Source organism: Dysidea avara, chromosome 7 (genome assembly GCF_963678975.1).
Source record: "Dysidea avara chromosome 7, odDysAvar1.4, whole genome shotgun sequence".
NCBI lineage: Eukaryota > Metazoa > Porifera > Demospongiae > Dictyoceratida > Dysideidae > Dysidea > Dysidea avara.
In genome coordinates, this window is record NC_089278.1 from 9900991 (window position 1) to 9921849 (window position 20859).

The window sequence follows — 20859 nt, forward strand, 5'->3', positions numbered from 1 at the left end:
TTAAATATTTTAAAGTGTTAAGCGTTATACATCAAAGGTTTTCTTATGGACCGTACACTTTTATTCTCGTTCAAATAAGATGTTAGTGATACGAGCTCATATTTTAATGCTAAACAAACATTTTCTGGTAGTACCCAGCCTCGCCAGGCCAGCCTGTTTTTTTCTTTTGTTATTTGACCGGGGAAAAGCGCATGCGGTGTAAACTCAAAGTAAACAAACATGTCGGACGAGCAAGACTACGACCCAGATGAATTGTATTGTCTGTGTAGAAAGCCTTACTCGCCGTCGCAATTTATGATAGAATGTGACGTTTGCAAAGACTGGTTTCACGGAAGGTAAGTTTCTATATAGCGAGCACCGTACGGGGACCAGCCCACTTTGCATCGATATGTTAGCTGTGTAGGTATTGAAGAACACCAAGGAAACGATATCGATACGTACCACTGTCCAAGATGTGTTCCCAAACATGGACCGCTTGTCTGTGAGTTATATAAATCATAAAACTGACACTATAATTTAGCTAATACTTTTTAGTGAAGAGGCGAAGAAATTGGCACAGACACGATTATTCAGAAATTAATGATGGCAAAAAGGTATCTCATAAGTGCTAACAATATTTACTGTGTTTTCATTTTACTGCCACAGGCAATTCAGTCTGGTACTCTTGCATTTGTACATAAGTTGAAGGAGAGAGACTTCTCCAAGTGAGTACTAAGCATTTGTTAATGGTAGAAATATGATGGGCACCATGTCTATTACTGTCACTTATGAATATCACTAGAGGTAAAATGAGCTAATCTAATTGTAGTGGGATTTTTATTGCAAGTATTCAAATGGCTACTATGTTGTTAACTTCACACCATTGCTCTAAAGTTCTCAATTTTAAATAATTTGATACTTCAGATTTGCTGGTTTATGTAGTTTAGATGATGTGCTAAAAAGAATGAAAGGATCTGATCTTACCATTGATTACCTAGAGGAACATGGGTTTGATTATCCCATACTAGTGGAAAACAAAGATGACTTGGGACTACGTGTGCCTCCACCAAGCTTTAAGATCTCAGATATTGAGAGATGTGTTGGTGAGTACATGTTGTTTTTGTACTCTGCCAACCATTTGTGTGTCTAGGACCAATGAGAGAACTAGATGTGATTGATGTTGCAAGACAAGTTAGTGCGTGTGCGTATGTATGGGTGTGTGCGTGCGTGCGTGTGCATGCGTGCATGTTCTGCAGTGTGTGCACATACATGTGAATCTGATAACACACTGGTAGGAAGACATAAAGATGAAGATGAGAGAATGGACAGAGTATTATGAAGTTATAAGGCCCAGGAAGAAAGTCCTCAATGTTATCAGTCTAGAGTTTTCTGACACAGAGTAAGTATATCCGATAGATTGCATCATTTCACTCTTACTATGTGCTTGTTAGGTTGTCCAAATATGTCACACCTCCAAAAGTGGTGAGGGAGATGGACTGGATTGAAGTCTACTGGCCAGAAGAGTTGCCACCTGACTGGTAAGCTGGCTAGTCCTCTAATAAAGCATACAGCACATGATCACTACTAATTCGCCATGACAATAGTCATGTATATAGTCCACCTGAATCTGTATCTCCCATTCAAAACTGTAGTGTCTTTGTATTGTACACACACAATTGATTTGGCGAAGGCCCAAGGGCCTGAAATTAAATCATGATAATCACGATTACTTGAGCGAGATGAGCAAATATATTTCAGCTCATAGTAAGCTATTATATTCAGAGGTCACATGGACCCAATGCTTCTTGAGACTGTGTGCACTCAATAGTGAGACCTTGGTGTTTTGTTTATGCATGCAAACAAGAGGAATTTATTTTTGACACCAATTTATAGGGCTTTGTTTGACAGGTATAGTGATAAGGTTGTCTGACTCTGTATGCTAAGTTCCATGTAATGTATTCTGACGTGTTGGATATGACGATTAAAGTGTATGTTAGTTATGATTGTTTTAAAGAGTTTGTTGCTTTTCTCTAAGCTTTGAACTCTACCACTGTTACACATCTAGCAAATCTCGCAATATATAGTTGATGATTTGATGAAGGTCTGAAGTTAAATTGTGAGAGTGAGATGAACAAGTACAACTCTGGCCTCTAATTGGCAGCCCACCCATTATGTTTCATTTGCTGCCACTACTAAGCATGGTGCAAGCAATACACAAGCAGTGACACAAAGGTCGATTCTGGCTCTAACCAAACATATCCTTCATGCCACAAGCCAGTACATACAGAATACAATGACATGGGACAAAGCCCATTTGTCAGATATTTTATCATCCCCCCTCCTCTCTTTGAGCTGTAGCATTATCTGGGCATAGCCATTGTTTGAAGTGGGCAATAGTAGAACCTCTTAAAGGTGGAATCCCTGTTCCAATCTGCATGTTAGTCATCAGAACCCCTGCTGCCTCCACGAACTGAGTGAGCCTTGAAAATTGTATTAATCCCAGCTCCTCCCCCATTATCCAGTGTGCCAACCTCTGAAAGGTAATTTCCTTGTTGGGCTTGATATACAAGAGATTAGGCTAGGATCTGCTCCACCACAATGAACCTGACTGGTCTTGTCTTCATAGAAACAACACACAGTTTCTTGTCCCAAGGAAAAGCTTTAAAATACCACTTGCCTGGCCACAGTTCTCTTCTTCCCAACTCAAAGTGAACACCATCTGGTTGATGTGACTGAAATCTTACTTGGAGCTCTGACACCTTGTTTGTACCCACAAGGGCTAAGAAAGTTTATGACTCAGTTGCTTAAGGGACAGGAGGTTAAGTACTGGATTACTATGTCCCCACATCCCATGTGCTTATGTATCGAGGCTGGGGAGGCCTAGAGTTGTGCATCTGAGACACCAATGGATTCTGGCCCACGGGAACTCCTTCAACATGGCTGAGTCATGGACACAGCTGATCATGACTGCCACCGAAGGTACTTGTGCTTCTGAAATTGTGACCTTGATTGGGGTTGTGGCTTTGGATGTGCAGCTGTTGGCGTTGGTGTTTCCTGCTGCTGTACTGTGCATGTGCCAAAAAACAGCATACAGTAGGTCCATTGTATATTAGGCTGCCGGTGCTTCCTTCTGTGAGCTAATGAAGCCTTCTCTTTCTTCATTCTCTTGGTGGTCTTCTCCATGAAGCTCTTACCAAACAAGGTAGCACTCTTCTTCCTTTATAGAAATATCCTTGATCACCAGGTTCAGCATCAGAGTTGGTTGCTCCCACAAGTCTCTGCAGCATCAGTGTGTTGATTCAAAAATGGAGGGAAAGGTGCAAATGGGAAACACTGGCTATCCACTACTCTCAGACATCCCTCTAAGGGTGAAATAGGAAAAAGACACTGCTCCTTCAAGGGTTCCGACATTCTGTGAGGTGAACTGTGATGACTACTTCTCGAGAAGTGCTGTCTTCGCTGATGAGTCTGCCAAAAACTCATTAAGCTTTTTCTGCTACTCATCCATGTCTTGAGATGCATTACCATCTTCGATCTAAGGCAGTTCTATCATCATTGAAAAATGAGCTGTGTTGCCATGAGGAGAAAAAAAAAAGTGGGATTGGGCTCACGTGACCTGGATACAGGACTGGAAATTAGGAACTTGTCTATTTTGTTTATAATTTTGTAATAAGAGCTACAAAGTTGCTTTAGATTTTGTGTGATGTGAAGGACATACCAGTGTTATATGCAGTGAATCTCATGAAATATAACTGCTGGCGTTTATTTGTCATTACAGTTTATATAATAGACCTCAAGTTCAGAAGTATTGCCTGATGGGGGTCAAGGACAGCTACACTGACTTCCATGTTGATTTTGGAGGCACTTCAGTGTGGTATCATGTTGTCAGGGTAGGCTGCTTAACTGTATTGTTGTGCTATATGTTGTTGCTGTGATAGGGGGAGAAGGTGTTTTACTTTATCAAGCCTACAAATCTTAACCTGATGAAATATGAGCAGTGGGTATCCTCAGCTACACAGAGTGAAGTATTCTTTGGTGATCTTGTCGATGACTGCTACATGTGTCCTGTTCTTCCTGGTAACACTCTTTTCATCCCAACTGGTATGTATGTGTACGTGCATGCTTGCTTGCTTGTGTGTGTGTGTGTCCTCCTGGGGGTTACTACTAGCCCTGCCCTAGGAGGATTTGTCCGCACAAGGTTCAAGTGCTTGAGTGGTGCACAAGCATTCTCAGTGCTGGTTTGCTGGGCGGCAATTGCTGTGTTTTGCATGGATGCTGTTTGTAGTGTGTGTGTGTGTGTGTGTGTGCGTGCGTGGGTGGGTGTGTGCGTGCGTGCGTGTGTGAGTGCATTTGCGACGTGCATGCATAACATGTATACATTCAAACATGTTCAGAGTATGATAATTAGGTTTGTAGTATTGATTAGCATGGAAGCTTTGTATTAAGGAAATTTTATCATAAAATTGCATTACATTACCATTACCAGCAATATCCTGGTGATTTCAAACATAACAAGTATAAGAAAAAATTAGGAAGTGTAGCACAGTAGAGATATTCACTTCACAGTATGTGGACATTGTGTACTACTCCGATCCAGCTTGTTTTAGTACTTTTTATTGCAGCACTATACACTGTCCCTACTCTAATTTAAAATTCCTATTTTTTTCTTATAATTGTTTGTGAATTTTTTTTGCAAGCTCATGACCACTAAATAGCCTGCTTTTCACGAAACCAGTCACAATATTATATAGAGTTAATCACAGCACTTTATACTAGATTACGACTCATACAATAACAACTGATTAGTGGGCATGGCTTTACATAAGCCTGCAGGCAATGACGAACGTGGATTCGTGCATACTTACAGACTGATAAATAGGCATAGCTATTGTATGCCCACAGACAGTAATTTACATAAGTGGGCGTGGTTCATGAAATAAGCAGGGCTGCGCTATGATATGTTAATACACGTCCACATCGTTACACTATTTAATTTAGCATGGGATCCAATCCAGGATAATCTGTAAAGTGGGACCTGGATGACCCGACTCGGTTTTAACGCTGTTACTAAACTATATTTATTGACTTACACGTGGCTAGTTTGCCGCGAGCTGCTTTCACTAATCAATATCAACTACCAACTTCGAAAACCACCGAGCCACATGTGTTGAAATAGTTCGGTGCAATGCTAAACTAACCACGTTGTATTCGAATGGTTTGATGCAATATACACCCATAGATGGAAGCCCTACTGTAGTCTATTAACACTATCAGCGGTAGAACCTTGACTGATGGCCATGGTAAAGAAGGATAAAAGGTAAGACAATAGTGCAAGCATTGTATGTTTATCAATATACCAAAGGTTTTTTCTTCATTGAATTAGAACGTTTCAGTGAAAGTATTAGGGTTGTAGCTGTAGCCAGTGTTCCGCTATGCTTGACTGAAGGCATCAGGCAGGCAGGTGTTAGAAAATTACGTTGAATAATTTTTAAAAAATTCCGCATGAACTTGACAGTTACATTTCGGGTTGATCTGAATACACTTTTGGGCTTGATTTTATCCAACCAATACTGTCATGGTGTTGTGAGGAAAAATCAAGGCAGGTTTTTGGATTATATTATATCACAGGCCACGCCCACACCCTACTATACAGTACGATATCCAGACAATGATAATAATTTTACTTTCATTGTAATTTTTAGGTTATGTATAATTACAAATAATGTAGTTTTTGGGTACTGGCACAGGATGCTAGTATTCCATCAGTGTAATTTTCACATAATATAGTTAGTTTATTACATTGTACAATCTTAATTGTCTGTCACTGCTTTTTACACTGTAAAGTCTTTAAATAAATAAATAATGTAAACGTCTGTTTCAGCCCTATGTATACAGTATAGTGTGTGCATGTGTAGGTATTGTGCATTGTGCATGGCCTACTCATCTTGTTTTCATTATGGTCGATTCAGGCTGGATACATGCTGTACTAACTCCTGAAGACTCTCTAGTATTTGGTGGCAACTTCTTGCAGAGATACAGCATCAGCCAACAACTAAAGTGAGGTGGTCATTTAACCAATTGCCCACATTATCTTTGCTGCGATAAACAGGGTATATGAGCTAGAGTTGCGGCTGGACACCCCAACCAAATTTCTCCACCCTAGTTACGAGTGCCTCACTTGGTATGCTGCTCAGGGACTATTGGATGAATTACAAGGTGTCAGTCTGTTTATCATATCTTTTTTTCACAACATTTTTCATTGCAGGATACACAAAGGAGTTACCTCCTCCCATACACTTATTGAATGGACTAGCTTACTTAGTTGTTGTGCTTAGCTCATGGATCAAGTCCAGGCAGGTGTGTTACTGTCATGTGGGCATATATCCTTTATTTAATAAACTGTGTATGTACAGGCTTACAAAGATAAGGTTCCTGAAAATTTGGATCCGATAGTGTTGATACAACAACTTACTAAAGCACTGGCAGTTGCTATTGTGAGTTTGATTTATCACATGTAGATCACATGTAGATGTGTACACAAAGCACAGACCTTGTCTTGGGATGGGTGAGGCAGACTGCCACATGACAATTGCCAGTTTCTGTCTGAACACAACTAACTCTGTGTACCATTGGGTAGCATCCTGGGCTTACAATGTAGACTCCAATTTTGTCAGCTTGGCCATCTCCCAATGGTCACCATGAAGATAAGAACTTACTAAGTCTGACGCAGATGTAATGTTGAAAACATTATACTCCTACCCCCTCCCCCATCCCACCCCAATACACACAACTTTGTTGGATCATGTTTTGTTCTGATGATGTAGGTCAAGTTCCGATCAAGTATAGCAAGTGACAAGTTACAGTTTGAGATCAACAAAAATGTTGTTATATTAATCAAGAACAAGGGACCTAAGCCAACGACTAACAAGAGACGGTGACTGGTTATGTGTACATGTATGCAGTACACTTGAGATATGCACACTACACTACATACATACTACACTACACACACATGCACTACACTACATCACACACACATGCTACGCTACACACACACACACACACACACACACACACACACACACACACACACACACACACACACACACACACACACACACACACACACACACACACTACGCACTCTTATAATGTAGTAATCATTCTTTCTTTCTGCTTAGGCGTGGCATGATGGAGAATAAGAAATCCAAAGGTTTGTCATATGAATTGCAAGTCATTCATACAAGCACCTTAATAACAGAATGTTCATTATACATCTTAAATGGAGAGCTTTGTCTCAATCTGTATGCTCCATTAAGTCTTGATCTATGTATTTAAAGCTGTCTTTCTGACTGTCTTCTGCATTCCATTTGATGTCAGATGGCCAAATACTACACATACTGAGTGATTTTTATGCAAAGCAAGGTGCTCATCATCCAGGACTATAGGCTTTTAAATAAACCTTGTAAGTGTTGTCTCATTTGTCTTCTGCAACTCGTTAAGTGAAGTACAGCTCAGCAAAGAAAATCATTAACTGCAAACAGTTATACCTACAGTACACTGTATTTGTAATATTTATAGGTAACTTGTGGTGGTGTAGTGGTTGAATGGAATGACTGATAAGTATAATGTACTGATTTGTAGGCTAAAACTGCTTTTCCTTTATCCTATGTACTTTTCATGAAACTTTTTCTCTCACTGTGCATGACCTTTTTTACTCATTCACATCTCGTGTTTTACTGTTGTTTTTTTATTGCTGGTACTCCATTTTTTAATTTTAATTCTAATAGTAACTCTATTTCATAATGCATTACATCAACAAAGCTGGAAATATGAAAGAACAGCAATGGCCAACTTTGATAGGCTGGTCATTATATTGATACACTTCCAACACAATGATGTTTGATACTTATCTACTGCTGTAGTGTACAGGAGGTTTATATAAAACAGATTAGACCAGCAGTTACCAGCAGTGCCATTATAAATAACTGGTTTAGGATATTGGTGGTAACCGCTGAAATGACTACACTTACAAGTTTACCAAAATACCCTAATAAAACAGTCATTTAAACATATTTTGTTGTAAAGTAATTTCTACTCATTGTCAGCCTAAGATTACATGAATTGCACTACAACCCTTATGTTGTGTACCCACCACAGGCTACCAAAGACGTCACAAGATGGAGGACAGTGACATGTCAGGTGACAATGAAGAGGTGGAAGAGGAGAAGCAGAAGAGGAAAAGTGTTTCTGATGATGATGTCAGTGATGAGGACTACAGGAGTAGTGAAGATGAGGAGGATGATCAAGATGGTATAGTTGTGTAGTATAGTTTATGGTGGGGTACATACTCGCATCATCTGTGCATGGGAGGTAGGGATATCTATATTGATAGCCTTTTCACACATTGTCTCAATATTGTGATTTATGACTCGTAGTTGGTGCATGTAACTCCCATCTGTCCATTTAAAAAAAAATCTGATTCTAATGTTGATTTATTGTACAGTAGCATGCTGTTGACAGCTAGTATTGTTTACTTGCATGTGGTGAGCTGTTCCCATGATGGTTTATGTAACATTTTGTATCACACTTACCAAGGAATTGTTATTTTTGGATATCAGCATCAGTAAAATATTGAATTTCTTGATATAGAATACTGCCCACCCCTATCTAGTTATAGTTCTATAATAACTTCCATTGTATATTAACTTTCCTGTGAAACCAGGACACATTTAGTTTATCCATGCAAGCTTTACTATTGCAAATAAGATTTACTGTTATATTCTGTATTCACTAAAATCATTGTATTGAGGAGTGTACAAGGGAGTTGGCTGGGATTGTATATGTTAAATAGCTTATGACACGTCAGAGTTTTCACCAACACAAAGGTTAGGCAATTCTTCTTCTTGCAGCTGCTTTTACCAGACGCTATAGAATTGGTGCGTGTGGCTCTAGTGCTGGTAAGAAATGGTGGCATTATCTTGGGAAGTGTTGTATAGTTTGAAAGAAGATTGTGGCTTAAGTTTCTTCAAATGAAATGTATTTTTTGAGCTCATAGAGGAGGTGTACACTTTGGATTGGTTCCTCCATCTTTCTGCCTCATGCGGTACCATGCCTTACCTTCAGGATCCTCATCTTGTCTGGTAATTCCAACTTCAAAAAGATAACTGTAGTTATAACTTTCACCATTGATCCCCTTAACCACCATGAATGACTCCACCAACTTTCATCATACAGTACGATAGTATACTGTATAGTAGGGACCACAAAGGTGCAGGCATGACCCTTGAAAAACATCACCCAAAAACCAGCCTCACTTCTCAGCAGATACAGTATTATAGAAACTAAGGTAAAAACAGTAGTTTCTCCATAAATCAGGCTGGGGCAGATAAATGCTGAGAATGCTTCTGTATAGCTAAATGTTTATTTGAGTCCAAATAGAGATCTCTGTGTGTTTAACATGCTGGCTTGTTTGACTCTTGTTTCTTTACTTTTTTCAGCAATCTCTATTCCTGTTTTAATTTTTATAATTATTTTTACACTAGTTTCTTTACTTTTTATAGATCCATTTATGGACAGCTAACATGATAATATGAGGTGCTGGTGGCGCTTGATATTGTACTGTACTAAACGTGTATCAAGTTAACCATGTACAGTAGCTCTTAGTATATAGTCAGCTAATATTATCAAGAGTTAGCAAACACCAGTGTATTGTTTCCTTACCATTGAATGTACTCTTTGTGCTATACAGCTTTGACTATAGGTAGTGTATAGCATTCTGTGGTACGGCTTCTGATCTATCATATGCGCATGCTGTCACAATAAAGTCAAGTACGCAGTGGTACACAACAACATTGTTGCTCTGGTATGAACTTAATATACTGTGGTTAAATATAGGTAATGATATACAGTTTCCAAATGAACTTATTAACATGAATAGATTGGATACTTATTAACACATATTAACACTGTGGTTACCCTTGCAGAGACTAAATTGATGATTTTGACGATGGCCCGAAGGGCCTGAAGTTAAATCAAGATTATATGAGTGAGATGAGCAAATGTAACACTGGTATTTCTCTCTTACTACACAAATATACAGCAGTTAGTAGCTCTTATACAACTAATTAGAAAATAAAGTCCCATATCCGGTAACACGTGATCACTGACTGTGCTTATGAATTTTGCTGCCAGCTGAGTAGTGAGCCCTACAAGGCAAATGAACACGGTGGGGGGTTAAATAGAACATCCACAGGGAGGGCCAGTGTTACATTTGCTCATCTCACTCATTTAACTTCAGGCCCTTCGGGCCCTCGTCAAATCATCAATTATATTTCATGAGATTCGCTGCATGTAACACTGGTGAGTTCAAAGCATACAATCTATGCAGCGAATATAAATGAACGTACACAAACAGAGTGCGAGATGCTAGTCTCAAACTGCATTGTGCTTTTGTTACCTCAATCCATCGAGCATAAGAATATTATAATTATACTGCCTGATTAATATGATAATACAACTGGCACAAAGCCATGCACAACTGGCACAAAGGCCGATACAGATAGATGGCACTAGGCCAAATGAAATAAAAATGGCACAAAGTCCAAACAAGAGTTCAATTTTATGCTGGTAGAGGTCTTGCTTGTAGTACAGCCTGAGTATAGACATTCTTCTGAGTAGGACGCTAATTGAACCTTCGGAATGTGGAGTCTGTACTCCAGTTGGCAGTGCGGAAGATATCCTCAATAAGTACTCCCTTTTCTGAAGCTGCTGTACTTGAAGCACCTCTGACTGAGTGGGCCTTGAAAACTGAGGTGTCCACTCCAGCCTTCCCTAGAATTTCTTTCAACCAATGAGATAGCCTCTGTGAGGTAACTGGATCATGTGGTCTGACATACGATAAAAACAAAGGCTGACAGCTGTTAGGCTCTCTGGTCCTGTACTGTTGTGTAACTGACTCATCGTTTTAGACAATGCACCACGCATAGGCAGCAATCATCTGGGAAGGCTCCAAACATCACTTGAATAGGTGGGGCCCCCCACCTTTTCTTGCCTAGGGTTGATATATTGAAAACTACACCTTCAGGTCGGAATATTTGATATCTCAAATCCAATGCCTGAAGTTCTGAGACCCTGCTGGCCTCCACCAATGCCATCAGGAGAAGTAGCTTTTGGCTCAGCACTTTCAATGGTAGTGAATCATTGTTGCCTAACGACTGCAGGTATCTGATGACAATGTCCACATCCCATGTGGTCGAGTACCTTGGCTGTGGGGGACGCAAGTTGTACATACCCTTGAGTAGCTGTGACACCAATGGGTGCCTACCCACAGGAATTCCCTCAATGTGTACATGGGTCATGGAGACAGCTGACCGGATTGTATTGACTGATCGATATTGCATTCCTTCCTGAAAAAGGCTTGTCAAGAACTCAAGGAAGGATTGGATAGGGGATGAAACTGGATCAACTTGCCGTTCCGAACACCAGCTATCCCATCGCTTCCATGCACTCTGATATGTGGTATTTGTTCCCTTGCTCCATCCAGCTGCCAGGAGCTGTGAAGCTTCTCTTGAAATTCCTGCTGCCTGTTGTCTCTGCCTGATAACTTCCAGGCGGCTAGTTGTAACTGGCCTGCTGCCATAAGAGGATGAGGACTGCCGAATGGATCTGTTAGTAGGGTTGGACTGCTTGGTAGTATCCGGGGATAATCCACTAGTAGATCCAGCAAAGCTGGATACCACGGCTGAGACCGCCACACTGGGGCTATCAACAACAGAGGTTCCCTCTCTTCCCTGACCTTCCTGAGACATCTGCCAATCAAGCAGAATGGTGGGAATGTGTACCTGAGTACCTGTCCCAAGGAATTTGGAGTGCATCCGTCCCTACTGCATTCGGGTCTGGCCTCCAACTGACAAACTGTTTCAGCTGGGTGTTGAGTCGTGTAGCAAACAGATCCACATTGCATTCCCCCAATTCCTTCACTATCTTGCAAAATATTCTCTGATCTAGGTGCCACTCTGCTGAGGACTGAATTGTCCTGGACTCCTCGTCTACCACACAATTGGATGCTCCTGGAAGATGTACTGCTGACAAGGAGAGGTTCTTCTCCAGGCACCACTGCCAGAGCTGAATTGCCAGCCTGCTCATCAGTGGGGAGTGAGTGCCCCCCATGCGATTCACATAGCACACCGCAGTCCTGTTGTCCATCCTCAGGAGGATGTGAAGGTGGTTTCTGTCCTTTGTGAAAGCCTTCACTGCAAATGTGGCTGCCAGCAGTTCCAGGTAGTTGATGTGGTTCCGGCGTTCTGCTTGAGACCACAGTCCTCCGGTCCTGGTACCGTCGCAAACTGCTCCCCAACCCAGCATTGAAGCATCTGTCTCCATCACCAAATCGGGTTCTTGGGATAGAATGCTCTTCCCGTTGACTGAGCTCATGTTGGTGGACCACCAGTCCAATTCCAACAGGGCCTCCTGAGTCAGTATGACTGTTGTCTCGAAGGACTGAGACCTCTGTAGGGCTTGATTCTTCAAACGCTGAAGCTCCCGGTACCATAGTGGGGCTGGGAATATAGCTGGTAATGTTGCTGTCAGTTTCCCTATTAATCGGGTCAACTCCCACACTGAAAGATCCTTCCTGTTGTGCCTTCTTGCATGCTGCTGCCACCTGTGTCATCTTCTCCTCTGTCAACAGGATTTTCATTTCCTGGGAGTCTATCAGAAATCCTAGATACTGGATTATCTGTGTTGGCTGCAAATGGGACTTCTCCCTGTTGATGACAAACCCTAGTATCTCTAGGAGAGAGGTGATCTGGGCTAACTGTTTCTCCAGTTCTGCCTTGGACTGAGCCATCATTAGCATATCGTCCAGGTACATTATCAAACGTATTCCTTGATGCCGCAGATGTGCCAACACTGGTTTCAGCAGCTTGGTGAAGACACGGGGCGCACTCGACAGGCCAAAGAGGAGGCACTGGAATTCGTACACTCTGCCCCGCCATGGGAAGCGAAGATATTTCCGGTGGCCCTCCCATACTGCTACTGACAGGTATGCATCCTTCAAATCTATTGAGGCCATCCAATCGCTGTTCTTCAGCAGGTCTCTCATCATTCCCAGGCTCTCCATCTTGAAGTGCAGGCTCTCCATAAACTGATTCAGTGGCCTCAGGTTGATTACTGGTCTGAATGAGCCATCTTTCTTGGGCACCAGAAATATGCAGCTGAGAAATTGGCCAGGGCAATTGGGTACTATCTTTATTGCCCCTTTCTCCAGTAGATTCTGAATCTCCTCCTGCACCAAGTCTGCCTTGCCGGTCCCTGTGGCCAAAGGTGGGGATTTCTGCACCGGAAGTGATATTAGATCTAGCTTGTAGCCACTCACCACCTGCAGAACCCATTGATCGGCTGTTATACAGTGCCAATTGTGAATACAGTGAGGGAGCCGGCCCGCCGTAGGTAGATGAGATATACATGGGATAGGGTAAATAACATTGTTGAATAAATGTGTGCATAGGTCAGTTGTTCTCTTGCCACTAATTGTTTGTCCTCCTGTTTCCTTTCTTCTGGTTTTGGAATTTCTTTGGCTGCTGGTAATACGGCTTGGGGCGCAAAGGATTCCTGCCGCCGTATCTTGCAGGGGCGCCCTTCTCCAAAAAACGACGGAGATCATTGGGGTCCTTGTCCTGATATCTACGCTTCTGGGGAGGGCCTCCACTCCGTTTGCCTCCTGTTACTTTTTCCAGCTCCTTTGTCTTCTCAATACGCTTGGTTGCTCTCTCCAAGAAACCTCCACCAAATAGAGTCACTTCCTTCTCTTTGCCTTCCTCAGAGTCATTTGGCAGTGCATTGGCTGGATTGACACGGCCCCAAGCTATCCTTCTGCGCTCCTGAGTAATAGAGTGTGATGCACCCCCAAGGAGCACCAGAACTCTCTGCAGCAATAGCAAGATGTCTTCTGGTTTTACTGTGGCATCTCGGTTGAGCATGTCTGCCCACAAACAAGTTAGGGGCCCAGCAATCTCCAAGATCTGCTCCTGAAACTTGAACAGGAACTTCTCTGCTCCAAAATGAGGATTCTTCCCAGCTTTCTTAATTTGGTCCTTAATTTCCTCGTCTAGCTTGGGAACACGTAAAGCCTGGCAGGCAGGTCTAGGAAAATCTTTTTTGATGGCTTCACGTTCATCAGATGCCAATGGGTGTAAAAATGCTTCTCCAAAAAGGTGTTGATGGCCTCATTGGCCTCCCATGCATTCTCATCCTGAACTGAGACTAGTTTCAGGGCTTCCGCTTTGTCTAACAGGTCAATGACGTCTTCTTCCTCATTATCATCAGCCTCCGCATCCTGGCCTTGTGTACATGAAGAACCAGGCTGGCCCAACGTCCATGCGGAACCAGGGGAGGTCTGGGGGTTGGTCGCTCCAGCAACCCAGAGCGAAGGAGCGACTGGTCCCCAAAAGGGCGAGGCAGGAAATGGAGCGAAGGGATACTGGACCGGAAAAGTCGGCCATGGTCTGTGCCCAGTCAGAGTGTCGTTGGGAAGGGGATTACGGTCGGTGGGTGAGATATCTTTTCCCACGTGGCCACTTTCCTTCAATTTCTGAATCAGTAGACTCCATGTCTCCTCGTCGCCCAATATATCTGCAACAAGTTTCTCTCGCTCTGCGGATTCTTCTTTCCTTTGACGACTAGTTGTGTCCGATCCTTCAGACGCCATACTGCGAGCTACTAACCATGCGCAGCAAAAGAAAAAAGCAGAGTCAGCGATCACGTGTTACCGGATATGAGACTTTATTTTCTAATTAGTTGTATAAAAGCTACTAACTGCTGTAATATTTGTGTAGTAAGAGAGAAATACCAGTGTTACATGCAGCGAATCTCACGAAATATAATCAGAAGATCAATGGCAAAGTGAACCTACAAGAAGCAAATTTGCTTGAAAGTGAATGTTAACATTGCAATGTGCACTTATAAATAGGTCATGGACGTGAAGAAAGACATAGGAAGGAAAATTATGTAGTTTTTATCCCCACACATTTTGCTCTAGCCCTCTGGGAAAAAATAATAAGAAGATGAACAAAATGGCGTATTTCAGAAATTTAAAAAGTACTGGGTTCCTTTTGACTTCATATTTTCCAGTGGACCTAAACTTCTTCCAAATTAACTTCTAAGACTTCTTTTGTGGTTGGGAAAGCTTCCTAAGGGGGTGTTTAGGTGTGTGTTCTATTAGGATTTTGGCAAAAAACATAGGCGATCTCTATTATGAACCACTACCATGGTTCATGATATTTTACAAAAAAAAAAATTACGAACAAGTACACAAAAAAAAAATTGAAATTTTCAACTAGGGTAGGGACCATAGCACATCGATAAAAAGTACTGAAACAAGCTGGAGTAATGCACGATATTCAATCACAGTAAAACAATAAGAAGTGTTATGTCCCTACTGTGCATTTCCATTATGGTATCTTGAGCATAGTAGGGATGTAACACTTCTAATTGTTTTACTGTGATTTAATATCATGCACTACTCCAGCTTGTTTCAGTACTTTTTATCGATGTGCTTATGGTCCTTGCTCTAGTTGAAAATTCCTAAAAGAAAATTGGGTACTTGTGCATTTAGCTTTATTTGTTGACAAGTTATAACACCCACACTGATGATTGTGAACCACAACATCTCATTTGCCTGGTTGTATAATGTGTACTAGTACTCAGGTCTGTATGTGTGTGTGCGCAGCATATGTAATACTGAATGAAGATGATGAAATGACACCGAGGAAGAAACGGAGGTCTAAAACTGAAGATGATGACCTGTGGATGCCAGGAGGTAAGTCACAAATGTTCACTAACACATATGTAATCAACAAGTGTCTTGTCTGTGCAGGCACTGTCAAATTATTGAGTGGCTCTATAGCAAGTGGCAGTCGACCATCCAGACCACATGCTAGAAAACACTCAGTGGACAAGAAGACAACTAAAATAGCAATGGCCAAATGGGTAAAGAAACAAGGGTACACAAGCACAGAAGAGAAGCCAGACATTAAATACTTGGTTAGTGGTAGGACCACATATGGCTGCTGGTATACACTAGTGTTACAATACAGGAGAGCATGTATGGTGCCCCAGTGATCAGTGGTGGAGCATTGGTTGGTCCCACTGCTAATAGTGGAGAATCATCCAGTCAACTGATGATGAATAGAAACAGGGCCACAGGTAATCATACAATACACTGTATTTAAAAGGAACAACACTGTTTTGTTAATCTAGAATTTTTCTCATAAACTTCAGTAGTCCTAGATACTACTCAGGTTTAATGTAGATACATATATAGTGATTATAGGCACTGTTGATGGCTGTTTTGTTCATCTTAGCTGCTGCCACTGCTGTGAATTTGGCATTGGAGTCCTCTCGGCTCAAATTGAAACCACAAACTAGCAAGCAAAGACTAGGAAAGATTTTAGGTTTGGACAAATCTGGTGTCAGCAGTGGCTGGAAATGATATACAGTCATTCAGCATGTACACACACCACTTCACATACTGTGCTTATGCCAGTTCACTTCACTGTTTTATTATACATTCACCCCAACACATGTCATGTAGTATAATAGTACATTCAATAAACCATCTAGCCTTTTAATATTGTTTTCCACCACTCAGACATGTTGTTTTGCTAAACTCAGTTTATTGCTGGGTGTCATATGGGTAATAGTTGAGAAAGTTTTATTTATTTCACAAATGAAGTGTAAGTAGCTGAAGTTCATAGAGCAACAAGCACATCCATATCTGCTATAAAATTATTAAGATCCATAGTTGTCAGTGGCCATTATCATAGCTGAAATGATTTATTAGTGATTTCAATTCCACACATAATTTAAAGATCTGTGTGCTTCCCCACCCTTAATGTTCGTATTTGTTTTAAAAACTTTGTCTAATGTCCCTTGGTCCACCTCTGCTTAACTCATCCATCAACAACAGATTTTTGATCTTAACTGTTCCTGAACAGTTTCTCACCAGGTGCTTGGAGATCAAAAATAAGTTGAATTGTCAGGATTACCTCTGTAATTCCATCTATATAACATGCCGGTCATTCATGCATGTAATTCTCAAGTGTGGACCACATGCAGCAAGGGTAACTACTGTATTTGTCTAATGAAGAGGGTTCATTAACAGTGTTTTTTATTACTGTATGACCACACATGCTGAAATAGAGGCATTAGTTAAAGTGATACTTGTGCGTCACGCATGAGTGATACTTGTGCGTCACGCATGGATGTGCACCCACACACACACACTATGCAATCTGCAGAAACTCAAGCATATACAATCTACTGGTCCATGCATACATGCAGTGGCAGAAAAAACACTCTTGAAATGGTTCAGCAACATAAGTTATTGATTGTAATAACATTTTGGCTTGATAGAAAAACAAATTTCATAGGCTACCATGCTTATGCGTTTGAGGGTCTTTGGTCTACCCTCTGCTATAGACTTGTTGGGTAATAAGGCAGAGTAGAAAACTTCCAACTCGACAGGTGTACTTTCATCACAGCGTATACATGTGTTGGTGTACAATTAATAGTTTGCATACTATATTACCACTAGAAAACATTCCCATGACAATGCTATGATATTTTTTTTAGGTAAATTGTCATGTTTTCATTGGTGTGCATCCGATGAAAGTTGTAAGTTGACATGAATTATCCATCAAAGACCCATGAATGTGGGCCATGTGAAAATGTATCCATTCATGGCCGGACTTTCATTGAATGCACACTCATAAAAATCCATTTCACGGGTTTACCAAAGCATTGTTGTGTATATTTGTAGACCAGTTACTGCATGTTAAGTAAATTCTTAAAGAGGGTGCTTTGGCAACATGGTGAAGTTCCAGTGACAGGCCATTCTTACTGCAAGAAACTTCAAGCATGAGGATTGTAAGGATAAATTTAGTGCAGTGAGACATGTATGTACAGTTTTGGGGATTGTGTATATTAAATTTGTATAGCCCTTTAGTCCCCAGAGGCATTACCATGAACAAGTGCTGCCACACATTATTGCAAGTACAGTATATACTGTTGCCATTTGGACGTAGCTATAGGTTTGCCTGATTAGCTATTTACTGTGACATTAAGTGACATGATTTTTTATCACAGATTTTCCTGTAAACTACTTCTCTGCAACAACTTGTAGGTTTTTGTTCTCTCACAATATCTTGCCTGCACCTGTACAGTCATGAGAACAGCTATCATATGTAGTGTGAGTTTGGCATGTGGTATCTGTGGTGTTGAAATGATACTTGATAGCATTCTATGGCAACATGACTTTGTGATTGTACAACATTATTTTACTTGTGCAAATTTATACAGAAGACAATATGAAGTTATACAATGCAGTTACTGGGTAGGCACATCAAAGCTGTTGCAGATAGGACAGCACTGTCCCTCTGGAACCTCATAATCATCACAGGGTGGGGCAGCACAGTCTTGAACAACACAAAATGGTTGTCCATCAGCACAGCTACAGTAGGTACAAGGATCAGGCTTCCAGCTCAATATATTGTTGTCATAAAGCACTTCACCAGTCGGGTCACAGTTTCCTGGTGGACACACTGGACAACACCTTCCTTCTGGCACCACGTAATTGTCACAGAAGGGAGCGGCACAGTCTTGTATGGCGCACTGGGGCACTCCATTGATGCATGAACAGAACTCACAAGGATTAGGCTTCCAGCTCAATACTCCATCAACGTTGGATATGTCTCCAGTTGGTTTACACTTTATATCGGTGGTACATGTGGAGCAACACTCACCCTCAGCAGGGGGAACCACTTTACAATCGTCTGGCAGCTTTGGACATGGGCAGACAAGGTTGCCGACACTTTTTGCACTAGCACAGGAAGCGCTGAGAAAGACAACACAGAGAAGAACCACGACACTACGCATTGTACTAAATTATGATGACAAGTCAGCGGTAGGGGGGCGGGGTTGACGCACGTGAACGTTGTGAAAATATCGATCGACTGCCGATAAGAAACAGATGTGTATTTATAATTATGATATAGCTAAAGCAAGGGCTTGGGGTGCTGAAGCACCCCCCTCCAAAATTTTACCATGTGCAAGCTAGGGGGCTTCTAGAAGTTGCAGTATAGATGTAATTGCATCTTATAGGTATGCATGGGCAATGAAAAGATGGAAAGAGAAGGGAAAATGGTTAATCTTACTAAGAGGGGTTCAAATTATACTTTTGGTGTGAGACTTAACCTATAAGCTGCTGAAAATCGAAATACTCTAATAAAACAGTCAACTACTCTGATAGAACATCCATCATAATGTTGTTGTTTTTTTCTCAAGAAGTTGCCAGCGTGTTTTCTTGACCTGTGCACTGCTATCTTACCATTGCTCCAAACAATTTTAACTCTGACAATCCCCACAGTATGCACTTTGTTTGCCCTTGTAGTACCTGCTCCAAGTCTCCTCGCCCACCAAACTTCAGCAGTAATTAATCTTTTTTTTTTTTTTCTTCTTCTTCTTGCTCTCTCTTAAAATAAGTACTTAGCTATATAAGTAAGTTTATTATTAAATACACATGTAAGTTTTAAAATTATAGGATAGTTCAACTATATACCAAATGTAAATGTATGTAATAACCTTAGCCAGCTAACTTAATTTGATTGTAATTTTATACATTCAATTGTAATTGTAAGTTGTACGTATACTTTTTCTGGCTGTGGACACCAGTTGCCCACAGACCATTAATGCAGGCCTTGCCTGCATTAAAAAGCAGTTAAAATAAAAAAAATAAAAAAAAAAACATCCTGCCATATGCTAATCACTTTCTGAGAATAACTTCTGTCAAATAGTTTAATATTATAGCCGGTGGGTGTTTTCAGTTGTTGCTACAAACTTGATGCTTAGTTGGGTTGACATGCTTAAGTAAAACAGTTAATTTCTTAGCATGTAGCTATACAGTTAACAAGGCTGTAGTATCTGAGAACTTTTTTTTTTTGCTTTATCAGTACCAAAGTTCCTTGCTGCATTTATCTAAATCTAGCATCAATTGAAGCTAATAAAATTTAATGTCATACAGGGTTTGCACTCTCAACCTCTTGAAGCAGCTCAAATGATACCACAGCATTTACGCTGTCACGTTATAAGAGGGTTAGTTGTGGCCAAAAACTTGTTGTATATGTAAGTGACTTTGGACTCTGGTTGTAAAAAAATAATATGGTGATGGGGCCATATAGTTGTAAAAAGTTAGATTGAATGGTAACAGAACAGTCTGTGGCTTTATACCACAAAGTTGAATTTATTTTTGTGTGCATTTTAAATCTCTACAGTGACCTTAAGATCCAATCCTGTGTATGTCTTCGACAATCCACTATTATGTATTACCTTATAATACAGTACAATACAGTACAATACTTCAGTACAATAGAGTATTTGGTTAAAAATAGCTTCCAGATTCAATCTTGTGTATGATAGCTATATTCCAGAGAAAGCATCACCCCAGACCCCCCTAGCTGGAAAATTCTATGTATATGTACTCTACACACTGCATGGTGAGTGTATACTTCCCTCTCAAGCCCTCTCTTCATTGTTACTGTTTGGATGGGATAGTTTGATCTATGAGACTGTAAAGCACACTAGCTATACCTTAAGCCAAGCAATACACTAAATTCAGCGATCTTGTATATTGATAAATTTACCATATGAATTTTATTAATTCGTGAATTGATGTATTAGCAAAAAACCAAACTCTAAAATAAATTTAATGTACCACTAAATTAAGGTATTTCAAACACAAAATTAATGGCAAGTATTGATCATGTGTAGCTGCATCCTTATCATCCCTATTCTTTATGTAAAGAATATATTTTTAGTTACTGG

At 40.8% G+C, this 20859-nt stretch overlaps 1 protein-coding gene across 1 annotated transcript; it reads left to right on the forward strand.

Annotated features, from left to right (window-relative positions):
* Window positions 1–5: 5 nt before the first annotated feature.
* LOC136260047 (lysine-specific demethylase 7B-like) lies at window positions 6–16648 on the forward strand. The gene is made up of 21 exons (XM_066053647.1): window positions 6–335; window positions 396–481; window positions 535–593; window positions 646–704; window positions 922–1082; window positions 1130–1170; window positions 1275–1378; window positions 1431–1517; window positions 3758–3869; window positions 3918–4080; window positions 5949–6036; window positions 6089–6195; window positions 6245–6336; window positions 6393–6473; window positions 6804–6913; window positions 7161–7192; window positions 8140–8292; window positions 15710–15799; window positions 15857–16023; window positions 16077–16185; window positions 16344–16648. The coding sequence occupies exons 1-21, from the start codon at window positions 220–222 to the stop codon at window positions 16469–16471; spliced, it is 2145 nt and encodes a 714-aa protein (XP_065909719.1). The 5' UTR covers window positions 6–219; the 3' UTR covers window positions 16472–16648.
* Window positions 16649–20859: the final 4211 nt, after the last annotated feature.

Coding starts and splice junctions, on each gene's coding strand:
- LOC136260047 (XM_066053647.1), top strand. CDS start 220: ATGTCGGACGAGCAAGACTACGACCCAGATGAATTGTATTGTCTGTGT. Junction 1,083..1,129: donor AGATATTGAGAGATGTGTTG/GTGAGTACATGT, acceptor TTGTGTGTCTAG/GACCAATGAGAGAACTAGAT. Junction 4,081..5,948: donor CACTCTTTTCATCCCAACTG/GTATGTATGTGT, acceptor TGGTCGATTCAG/GCTGGATACATGCTGTACTA.